Source organism: Nicotiana attenuata, unplaced genomic scaffold (assembly GCF_001879085.1).
Source record: "Nicotiana attenuata strain UT unplaced genomic scaffold, NIATTr2, whole genome shotgun sequence".
In the NCBI taxonomy this organism is placed as follows: Eukaryota; Viridiplantae; Streptophyta; class Magnoliopsida; order Solanales; family Solanaceae; genus Nicotiana; species Nicotiana attenuata.
The window spans coordinates 309,523-321,715 of record NW_017671285.1 but is presented as its reverse complement, the minus strand read 5'-3'; the positions used below and the strand labels follow the sequence as shown (position 1 = coordinate 321,715).

At 32.6% G+C, this 12,193-nt stretch overlaps 1 protein-coding gene across 1 annotated transcript; it reads left to right on the top strand.

Moving 5' to 3' along the window:
- The first annotated feature begins 336 nt into the window (after nt 1-336).
- Nucleotides 337-6,225, top strand: LOC109207285. The gene is made up of 4 exons (XM_019370173.1): nt 337-524; nt 5,336-5,412; nt 5,646-5,656; nt 5,785-6,225. Exons 1-4 carry the CDS (start codon nt 337-339, stop codon nt 6,223-6,225), a joined length of 717 nt encoding a protein of 238 aa, XP_019225718.1.
- Nucleotides 6,226-12,193: the final 5,968 nt, after the last annotated feature.

Genomic DNA, 12,193 nt, shown 5'->3' with positions numbered 1-12,193 from the left:
ATAGCAGGAATAAATCCCGAAGTAAAGGGATAAGTATAAACAAAGGAAACACCAATCCTATAAGAAGATATTCTCTGGTTCGGGTTAGGAATAACTATATGAAGGTCATCTCTCCAACGACAATCTTTTCGAACAGTGGAAATTAAGGGTTCAGTAATTAAAGAAGGATAAGTGTCAGCTCTCTCTAATTTAATTACTTGGTCACGAAGGGATTCTTTATCATGCTCGAAAGATAAATCAGTTGGCACTATTTCTTCGACCAAAGGTTCTTGCATCTACTCAAAAGATTCTTTGCCTTTAGAGGAAGATCTATTAATGAAAGAACCTCTAGAAGTAATGCCAGAGCTAGAAGAAGGAGTGATGGAACCAGAGCTACCACCACGAATGGATCCAAGGCCACGAAGTCTACCCCCTCTACCCCTTCTATGTCTCACAGGGGCATTGGGGAAACTGTCAAGAATTGGGACTCTTCTAGGGTTGGGATTTGAAGATGACATGGTAGAAGGGCTTGAACAGAGGAAGAAGTGAATAGAAGTAAATAGTGAAATATTAGGTAAAAATTTGTGGAAGGAGGATTAAGTTTATATAAAAGCAACCGTCAAAGATTAAGAAGTGTAATGATGGAAAGCCTATAATAAAGGCAACTATCACTTCTTGAATAGTGGATTTGAAGAAGCCTTGAAAAAAGGCTGCAGAATTACAGAGCTAATGAGAAGGAGACACGTGTGCGATGCATTAAATAGAAAAGACAACTGAAGCGTTAGTACTGTCATAGCATTAATTATGGCAAAAAATCCCTTTTTAATGAAGATCCACTTCCCAAATATTTAATTGATAAATAAATGGAAAGTGGGGGGACTATCTGTATTGGGAAAAAACTGAATTTAAATATTAAAGATGACATGTCATGACACGTGGACCGGTCAAATAGTCAAAGCATGACAAACAGTTAGAAGACACGAGCAACAATAGATGCGGGAGAGAAGATACGAGCTACTATCCAGATGAAACGAGACTCGTACCTGTTCGAGCCATTTAAAGCTCGAAGATCAGAAGGAATTGAAGATATGAATCTGATAGCGTAAAAGAGTCCAAATTCAACATTAAATGCCAAATACGTTAGAGAATTTGTATTTAATAAGAGTGATTGAATAACGTTTCTTTTAATGTCATTTACTGCTCGTAATTGCCTCATTAAGACAAAGATATTACACTTTCTCTTAGAATTGACTATAAAAGGAGAAAGTCACAACATTTGTAGGACACGAAATATCATTCCGATTATACTGAAATATACTCTTATTCATTGCTTTATTGTTGTTCACAAAATCTCTTATTTCTTGATTATCAGTAACCCGATTTCTCTATTAAATTCTAGCTTTAACCAAATATTCAGTTTTCTTGTTCTAGAGAGAGTCGAGAGCGTAATTTTAGGAGAGAAAAAGTATCTCTTTTTTTTTTTTTTTTTTTGCTTTCTATACTATTATGGCTGCCTCAATATTATAGATAATAGATTGATGCAAACAAGAAGTAGCAACTAAACACGCCAACATAAAAAAGGATGGCAACTGTCACGTCACAGGTTACATCCTAAATTAGGTATTTATTTACATAACTGATACAATCTAGGGAGAATCACACCCCAAAAACTACCTATTAAAGTGAGAGAGCCCAAGACTATGTAAACCCCACATCAGCACATTGCAATACCGATGTGGGACTCAAGTCCCATACCTTGTAATGGACCATAAGACAGGACGACAGGCGGATAAGATTTCAAGCAATTTTCATCCCACGCATTCGTTATCCGATAAAATGAGCATGTTTGAATTTTATTTTTAATATTACTCTAGAAAAGGTATGAAAAAATAAAAGTTTAAATCGGATCATTTGACTCCTCTAGAAAAGGTTGATGATTTCTGAATTATTTTGTAAGATTCGACTTGGACGAAAGACACTCGAGATATGATGAATCTTTTGTTTAATTTAATAATTTTCTATTTCATACAACTATTTAAGGAAGAATCTTGTCTTCTCTAATATATGAATGATAGTGAAGTTAGGCTGATTCCAGTTTTTCTTTGGTTTTTATCAATTTGCCTATTAACACAATTATATTTTAAGGCCTTTAATTAAAAGGATGCATGCAAAATAGTTGGCAAGAGCGAAACTACTACCTATATCGGATAAGTATTTAAAAAAGAAGGGTTTAACTCCAGTAGCCTTTAATTTATTATATATATATATATATTCTTCATGTATTTTACACGTGTCTTTGCAATCTTTTAAACAATTCCTTTAAACTGAGATTCGGGTACAATAATCGAACATCGAATTGTCTTCTTGCTATATTCCTCATTAATTTTTTTAAAAAGCAAAATTTAAGCGCCCAAGTGCGCTAGACATATTTAGCCTTTGACAAGCACTGCAATATCGGCGTTATCATCTGTGGTATGGTGGATACAATAGGTGGTGGATGATTCTGATACTATTGATATCATCTAGAAAAAATCATATTCCAAATGCTAGTTATTGATATAGGAGAGCCTACGGCTATATAAACCCTGCATTAGCACATTACAATACCAATGTGGGGCTCAAGTTCTATATCTTATAATTAACTATAATACAGTCAGATCTCTCTATAACAACATTCCTATATAACAACAATTTACTATAAAAGCCAAGCTTTTCCGAAACCAAATTTCATGTTATGTTATAATATATGTTCTCTATAACAGCACTCTCGTATAACATCCAAAAAATATTCGGAACAAACGAGACTGTTATAGTGAGGTTTGACTGTAAATCACTTAAATAGGGTGCTCCATTAAAGTAATTGCTTATTACAGTTGGGAGTCTCACACATAATACAAGATATGATTTCAACTTTTATTATTTTTCTTTCCGCTTTGTTTTCTTGACCCCTGATGTAAATCGTAGAATTGACTTGCAATTTACGAGGTGAATAAACCCATAGAAGAAATAAGGTAAACCATTTAGGCCAATAGGTACATAATTAGATAGGGGCGGATGCAGCCTTTTGCCTACGGATTTAATTAAATTCATAATTTTTAACACGAAGTATAGATTTATATAGACAAACCTACTAAAATCTTAACAAGCATTATACTTGAATTCATATTTTTAATAATATAATAAATTCAATGTTAAAATTCTTAAAAAGCTAGGCCCATTAAATTTAAGTCTTGAATCAGCTCTGGAATTAGAGCAAATGTCTGTCAATTCTAAAGAACTAAAAACTACAATATTCTAGTCAGCTAATCGTAAAGTTGCACACCAACTATGTATAATGCACGAATAGTACTTCATAATGATAGTGATACAACATGTTTAAAAATTAATTAGGCGTATGACCCCATCAATGGCTCTTTGTGCATAGTGCGTAAGCAATAGACGATATATATTTGCTTATTTAAATACCTCTCCGTCCAAATAAATAGACTAATTTGAATTGTGAAAATATTTTTTAATCAGTTTCTAAATGAGTTAGAGACAATAATTAAGAAATAGTAGCTCGAAATAGAAAAAGGCAACAATTAATTGGTTATTAAGGTCTCAAATCAAAAGTGAAATACTAAGAAGTAATACACTTCTCTTATTGATGAAGCTGAGATGTTAGTAAGTATTTTTTGCAGCAGAAAAAAGAGAAAACCAATAGGACTAGGACGAAAGGGATTAGGAGTTGTCAACTGAGCTAAAGTAATTCAGTCAGTATAAATATAAATTTGAAGAAAAGACAAGTCAGCCTCCCAGCATCTAGTGATGAGTAACGAGCGAAAGAGCCAAAGAACGGAAGTATGAAAATAGTATGGAAAAATTGCTCATACTTAATGTTTATGCTAAATTAATAAATATAAAACATATTTGGTAAACATATATTATTATTATTTAATTATGATTAAGTGATAATTATATTAATTTTTTACTGCAAAAGTTAAAATGCTTGGTTTCATATATAGACCGAATGCAAATTCATGATAAATTTTATGTATTACTCACTTTTTTACGCTTATATATTTTGAAAAATAAATTGAAAAGAACATTAATATAAGGTCCAGATGTAACATGTGCCACAGGCGGCTAAACAAAGCCTCAATTTTGATTTGTCAAAACCTAACTCCCTTATTACTAGTGAAATAAAGGCTAGCATGAGATCAAAGTCACTTGTCCTCCGTTCACTCTCTATTCAACAATGGCCATTGATATTCTCTTACTTCTCAAGTTTAAAATTTTATGAGCCCTTTCATTATATCCCATAATAAAATTTTTCTGATAAATAACTTGTCGATGAGTCGATTTTAACATAGTATTTAGAATCTTCATGTGCGCTTTAAAATATCAAAAAATATTTAACGCTATTTTACTAACATTGGAGCAGGGGCGAAGCTATATTGACCCTAGGGTGGTCACCTGAACACTTTCGCCAAAAAATTATATTACGTATAAGGTAAAATATTATTTGTTATTCATAAAAAAAATAGACTCGAATACCCTTGCATAGCCCACTGGCAAAGGGTGTTCAAAAGCTATATCGACCCAAAGGTGGCCAACTGAACACCTTCGCCAAAAAATTATACTACGTATAAGGTAAAATATTAGTTGTTATTGATCAAAAAATAGACTTTGAACACCCTTGCATAGCCCACTGGCAAGGGTTTGAACACCCTTATTGAATTTAGAGAAATTTTCATAAAGCACTATCTTTTAGTGGTAATTAGCTATCTATAGATACCATTTGCTATATTACGCCCTGTAGATATGTTTTAAGTTTTTATAAGATGTATTTGATATATTTAGACTATTGTATTCATGAATACAATAGGAAAAATAGGCGTGAATCATGGAAGTCCAGCTAATCAGTTGTTGTATTCAATTGTATTCAAGAGTTGTATCATTGAATACAGTAACATATATTTCTTAAAAAAGTGGACCTTTCAACTGATTTAAAACGGAAAGGAAATCAATCTAGCAAATAGTCTCCTAATATAACTCAACTAACACAATTATATCACCCATAATCTGTATTTCTCCCTTCATTAAATATTTTCCATCCGAAAATATCAAAAAACAGAGCAAATAGTGGACTCTCAATTCTCCCTTCTTTCTTTTCAGTTCCTTTGTTACAGTTCGTACAAAACAAATTTCAACCAAGAAAACTCGAGATTGATACAATTATATACAGACATACGTTGAAATTCGATTTTGCATATGACTACATCAATGTTCCCCTAAATCACGTGAATTTTGTTCCATGGAGTTATTTTTTCCGTTAAATTTAGTTATGGATTTAAATTTACTTATGTCTGTGCAGATTCCTAATGAAGTTGAATAATGAGACGGTCTCCATTGAGCTCAAGAATGGCACCGTTGTTCATGGAACTATTACAGGTATCTCTTTTTTCCCCTACCTCTCAGTCTCTCCATTGTGCGTTTTTTATTGATTATGTATTAATAATACATGTATTGTTGTGGAGCATTACGCTAGTACAGAAGAATTGAATGTAAAATCAAATTGTATGTATATGTATTTAGCTGTATTTGTGAAAGGTTACTTGACCTTCACTGTTGCTCTTTTTTTATTTTTTATGTATTAATAATACATGTATTCTTGTGGAATACAGTGGCTCTAACTGTTTTTTATTAAATGTATTTGTTGTATTAAAATGTATGCTTATAAGTATAGGTGTATTCAGACATGTTTAAATGTATAACAGTGTATATATCTGTGTTGTATAGATGCGATAATATATTCAAATATAGGTGGTGGCATCGACTGAATATTTGCATACGGTGAACAATGAAAGAAGGCATTACACCGTATGCCTCTTAGAGAGAAAATGCAGTTATGGGCGGTTCCAAGTCGACGAATTACCGTGCCCATACGCTTGGGCTGTCCTGAAGAGCAAGTTTCTAATGCCAGAAGATTATTGCTCTGATTATTACAAACCAAAGTCCGTTGTAATGACATATGAGGTGCACGTATATCCTTTGCCGGACCGGAAAGAATGGAATATACCAGCACATATAGCAGATGAAGTTATATTACCACCAAAATGGAAAAGACATCCGGGAAGACCAAAGAAGAAGCGTGATAAGCCGTTCATTGAATTGCTGCAGAAGAAAAATCAACATTCGTGTAGCATATGTGGGCAGGAAGGACATAATAAGCGTACTTGTAGAAATGCTCCACGTAGAAATTAGTTCACATTCTGACTTGTATTAATGCAAAACGATTTGTTATTGGAACCGGTTTCATTTCGAATATATTTTGGATATACTTAGTTGGTGTATTAAATCTGAATTTGTAATTAAAATACGACTATTATATCTTCATTACATCTGAATATAGATGAATACAATCATTGAATACATATGATTACACTCGGTTATATACATAGGATATGATTGTATCATAGGAAATCAGAGATTGAATATGATTTCTGAATATTAAATACATGTATTCAAATACACCTGAATACATATTAATACAATCTGTTATACATGTATAGATGTCTAAATATGTATTGTACAAAGGTCTAAATAGGCTTCAATACATATGCATATAAATGAATGCAGATGAATAAAATCAGTTATATACATAAGACGTATTCAAAATACAGCTGAATACATATTAATGCAATACATTATATAAATATGAAGGTCTAAATACACCTGCTGAAAATATGTGAACATACTCTGCTGAATACATATAAATACAACTTAATGAATATAGATAAATATATCATGTTGAAATACAGATCAATACAATATGGTAAATTATAATATAAATGCAACATGTCGACTTGTTATGAATGTAATAAGTTTGATAGAGAGTAATACAGTAAGTTGAATACTGACTGATACAATAAGTTGAATACATATCAATACAACATGTTGCATACATATCAATACAAACTGTTGCAAACATACTTAAAAAACAACAGGTTGAAGCACAAAAACAGTCAATACATCGATTGGATGCTTCAAAATAATAGTATATAAACACTGTTGATACGGTCAATAAATTAAAAAAAAAATTGTTAAACTAACACCATCTTTACCAACACACTGTCTAAAAAACAGTATTCATAAAAAACTCCCATCGAAAACTACATTCACCTAAGACTACTCTAACATTATCTTAACTGACATATCAGAATCAGTGATGTGCCTAACAATCTTTGAAGGTGCTTCGCTCTCGCTTATGGCATCAGCGTCTATCTTCCGCATAGCATAGTCCCAAAGGAGGGCACCATATCTTTGACGGAGTAAATTGGCATCAAATTTTGTTTGTGGAACCAAACCAACAGTGCTCAGAAACTCTACGTATGCCGCGACATGCACCCCACAATCCCTGAAAGAATACATTAAAACAGTTACAAACAAGAATTTAAAAAAGGTTTCATATTCATCATCAATACATAAAGTCATTAAGTGTTATGAATACATATAAATATAACTAGATACAGTTAAATATTGAAATACATATTCATACCATTGTCAAAACAGTAAATATCTACATACAATATGCAAGGAAATCTGTAATAAGTACGGAAACACAGTGAATGTAAATTTGAAGACATCTAAATATCATATAATAACTAAGTAAGCACAACTCAGTGAATGACATTATAAATGTGCAAATGAGTTCTGGATTGTTTAAATACTTATGAATACAACTAAATACATACGAATACATCAACATACATATAAATCACATGAATAAATACGACTACATCAATGTACCCCTAAATCAGTTGAACAACTTTGAAAGCATATTGATACAATACCAATTGCCTTTTCGTGTCGTGTATCCGAGCTTTTTTTTGCATCAACTTCCTTAAACTTGACACATGAAGATTCATTCATAGGTTTTTTCCTCTTTTTCGCAACTGGAATTTTTGTTTCTTTTAAGGATTTCTCAACTTGGACTTCTTTCGATTTGTCATTGTATAATTTAGTTCTTCTCTCTGAAGCTGTAGTTGCTGCTACACCTGCAAATTCCGACTCCGCTTGAGTTATTTGCAACGAGAAAGAGGGCCCGTCAAAATTGAGAATTTTGGTGGGTATACCTCTGGTTACCATCTTGTGTGATGACGAATCCGACATTGGAGAGAAAAACGATAGCTATCTGTTGAGTAAACAATAACAATGGTTATTGTTTAAGAAGCAAACAAAAATCTGTATCAAAATCGAAGAAGCTAAATACTTTTATCAAAATCTAAGAAGCTAAATACTTACTGCAAGAACTTGTAGCAGGAAATAAAACCACGATTTTAGAGAGAAACTAACTGGGGAGTGATAATGGGGTAGACCTAGCGAATTTGGGTGGGAGAAGAAGTTTGAAACGTGGTTTTGTGGGAGAAGCCAGTAAAGTGTATGAGAGAGAGAGAGAGAGAGAGAGAGAGAGAGAGAGAGAGAGAGAGAGAGAGAGAGAGAGAGAGAGAGAGAGAGAGAGAACGCAGTTTGTGAAATTTATTGTGATTATGTGAGAGAAAATCTGAAAAATGAGAGAAAAATATTAATTAGCGTATATGGTGCCTTAAGTATAGGATGTAACAATAATTAAATATTTTGCTATAAAGGGTAAGGTAGCTATATAATATAATTTTTTTAAATGGTATTTATTTAAAATAAATAGGGTATTAAGCTTTTCTATAGGGTGTAAAAATTCCTTGAATTTACTGGCTTTGCCACTGCACTGAAAAATTATTTTATGCAATTTTTATAAATTTAGATTAAAGAGATTATGTTCTTTTTAAAATTCTTGTTTTTATATTTTGTTAGTACTTAATTATTCATACAACAAACAAATCAAACATCATGACAGAAGATAAAAGAGAGTATTAAACCCAGTTCTGACAGTACCTCCAATTAATACAGGTTCATAACTTCATGTTTCAGAACAACAAAGCTGTGTACTGCTTTAAGAAACTGACAAACAAAAAAGACAAAGCAAAGCAATATACACTGTCCGAAAGCTACGACAATTGGCACCGACGATACTTCTGACTGATTCATTTGGGTACACTCACTTGTCCTTGTTATTAGCTATTGCTATACATAGTGGCGGATGTAAGATTACCCGGGTTCAAAAAAGAAAAAAAAATTAGAAAGGTTGTAGCTAACGTGAATAAAACCAATGATCTTAAAAAAGGTTTTGAACGCCTTGATCACTAAGCTATACTTTTAGGTTGTGTCAAGGGGATTCAAAACATAATATATAGAGGTAAATAACAGATTTTACCTTTTATATACCGTGTAATTTTTTGGGAAGGGGATTCGGGTAAACACCCTTTCGCCCCTAAATCCGCCCCTGGCTATACACACACCTCTTTTTCTTATCAAAATATAGAAAACAAAAAGACTTTGGGACCTTTTTTATATTGACTTTGTATTTTACATCCTAAAGATAGAAGCATATCATGATATAACGTATACGGTAACACTCCTTAGAGATTGGCTTTAGCTAGAAATTACTCTCTCTAACGATAATTGTCTTCTTGTTGTACATTACTGCTATTTTCCAAATTTCTTATAACCTTTTAATTTATTTTTATGCAAACCTCTCCTCCTAATATACTTCTGCAAATTTTGTCCAGAAGTGGCACCTCAAAAACATTTTCCCAAACTCTTTGTCACTGATTCTTATAAAATAAATTTGTTTTTCTGCATAATCTTATACGGTGCATGTTTTTGGGTGGGAAAGTTTTCACACCAGTAAGCTTCATAGTTGCCGATAGGGGTGTTCATTGATCAGTACGGTACGGTATTTAGACATTTCGGTTCGGTATTTTCGGTATTCGGTTCCTTAAAGTACCTATTCGGTATGGTTCGATTTCGGTTATTCGATTCGATAACTTCGATTTATTTGGTTTGAATACTAACTACCGCATAAAGTCATATACTATAATATTCTAAATAAAGTACTCAGATGTACAACACAGAGAGAAAACTGTACATAAAGGAATGAATTTGATTTTTAGAAATGTCTTGTTACTTGTTTAGAATTAATTGATGAACTTAGAGAATAAAAAAAAAGTAAAATTCTAAACTTTTTATATTTATAATATAATTAATAATATGTGTATTTTGTAATATATATTTCGATACGCTATTGATATTTATCATACCGAATACCAATTATTGAATAACAAATACCAAATTTTTTCGATTTCGATACAATAATTCAGTATTTACCAAATTATGCACGGCCATGTGAAATTAAAGGCGTTTCATAAATCACAAGTAACACGAAGCCCCTTATTTATGTATGCTATGGGTTGGAAAAGTTAATTACATTCTCTACTGCATTTGATAAGGTGGCATTTTTTAAAGGAATATTACCTCTTATAGCAAATCTTTACACCTTATTTATTATAAATAAATACCGTTTTATAAAATTATATTCTATAGCTACCTTTTAGGTTTTATAGCAAATTATCTATTTATGATCACTTCCTACTGTTAAGCCATTAAATACGCTGTGAAATATTTTTCTCTCTCATACTTTCTTTTCTCTCTCTCTCCCAATAACACCGGTATTGTATACAATTTTGTTAAACCCACGTTCTCTCTCCACTATCTCTATCCCAACCCAGTATCTTCCCCACGAATACAAGCTCCATTATGATTCATCTCCATTCTCTCTCTCAATTTTCAAATTGTTGCCAAAAAAATTGTGGTAAGTGTTAAACTTATTAGTTTTTCGCTGGCACATGTATTATTCTATATATTTGTACTTTTTTTTGTAGAACATTCACCGTTGTTATCCTTTTACAGAAAACTCGGATTTTCTTCTTCAATGGCTGATTCAACTCCTTGCAAGAGGGTTATCCGAGGTATACCGGCCAAAACACTGAATTTCGAAGGGCAATCTTTCGATTTGCAAATCACTCAAGCAAAACATGTATTTGCAAATTCAGCAGCAAATACAGTTGCGGAAAAAGAGAACAAAAATGCGCATTGACACCTCGAAACAAGCCCAATTTGAGATATTTCCGAAAGAATCAACACTTTCACTGTTTGTTTTTAGATGTATTTAGATATATTTGGATGTATTTAGATGACTTTCACTGTTGTACTTACGAATTGTTATTATTTCAAATTCATATATTCATCTGTATTTTACTGATAAATAGTTAATACACTGACTTTCGCTGTTTGTTTTTAGATGTATTTAGTTGTATTTAGATGTATTTACAAGCCTTCCACTGTTGTACTTATGAATATGTTATGTATTCCAAATACATGTATTCATCTAAAATGAGTACATGTTTTGAAAATCTACATAACGATAGCAACAGAAAAGTGAGGGATTGAAAATCTAGAGATCGCTTTGTTTTGTGGTCTTTTTTGGCTGGGAGATCTTTTCTTTAACGTGAAATACAAATTCTACGTGTTATAATTGAGTTAGTTGAGTTATATTAGAAGTCTATCGCGTTAATTGATTCACTTATTGTTTTAAACATCTGAAAAGACCATTTTTTACATAGTTTACGTTACTGTATTCACAAACACAGCTCACGAATACAGTCGAATACAATTATTGCTTAGCTGGACTCCCCTGTTTCACGTCGAGTTTTGCTACTGTACATTAGCTTGAATACATTAGCTTGAATACATTAGCTTAAATACATCGAATATACTCTATAACATGTGAAAACATACACTTAAATACATCGAATTAAAATACCCTTTTACCGGCAACTGATTTTTGGGTTCAGTTGTTTTGGAGAAGAATTAACTCAAATACCGGCCACCTCATCTGCTTAAATTAGCCGCTGTAAGTATATTATATAATTATTGATAACCATTGTATAAATTATATTTATGACTCTATATTGTGTATAACCACCAGTTATTTGTGTAAAGATTCCTCGTTCGGATCCACAGAAGATACATAAAAACGAAGCATAAGAGACTTCTAAGAGACATAGCTGGAGGCCCAATAAGGTACAGATCTTCTTGGCCCATATAGGCAATGGTTTAGTGAGCCCCCAAAGAAGGAATGAGGGCTTCCAAAAATTGGCGGGCAAGCCCACCAAGGTAGGGCGGGCCTACTCGCCTTAATGAAGTGTGTTCGTTACGTGGGTGTCGGCACGATCCGCCGGTCTCTATACGATCATTAGCGAATCGCCTCAGCACCCCCGACAGGACGAGTTAGCTC

What these genes read in the sequence shown, in the direction of transcription:
- LOC109207285 (XM_019370173.1), top strand. Translation starts at nt 337, where the DNA reads ATGCCAGAGCTAGAAGAAGGAGTGATGGAACCAGAGCTACCACCACGA. An exon ending in GGGCTTGAACAGAGGAAGAA is followed by an intron (nt 525 to 5,335) that starts GTGAATAGAAGT and finishes ATGTCTGTGCAG; the next exon opens with ATTCCTAATGAAGTTGAATA.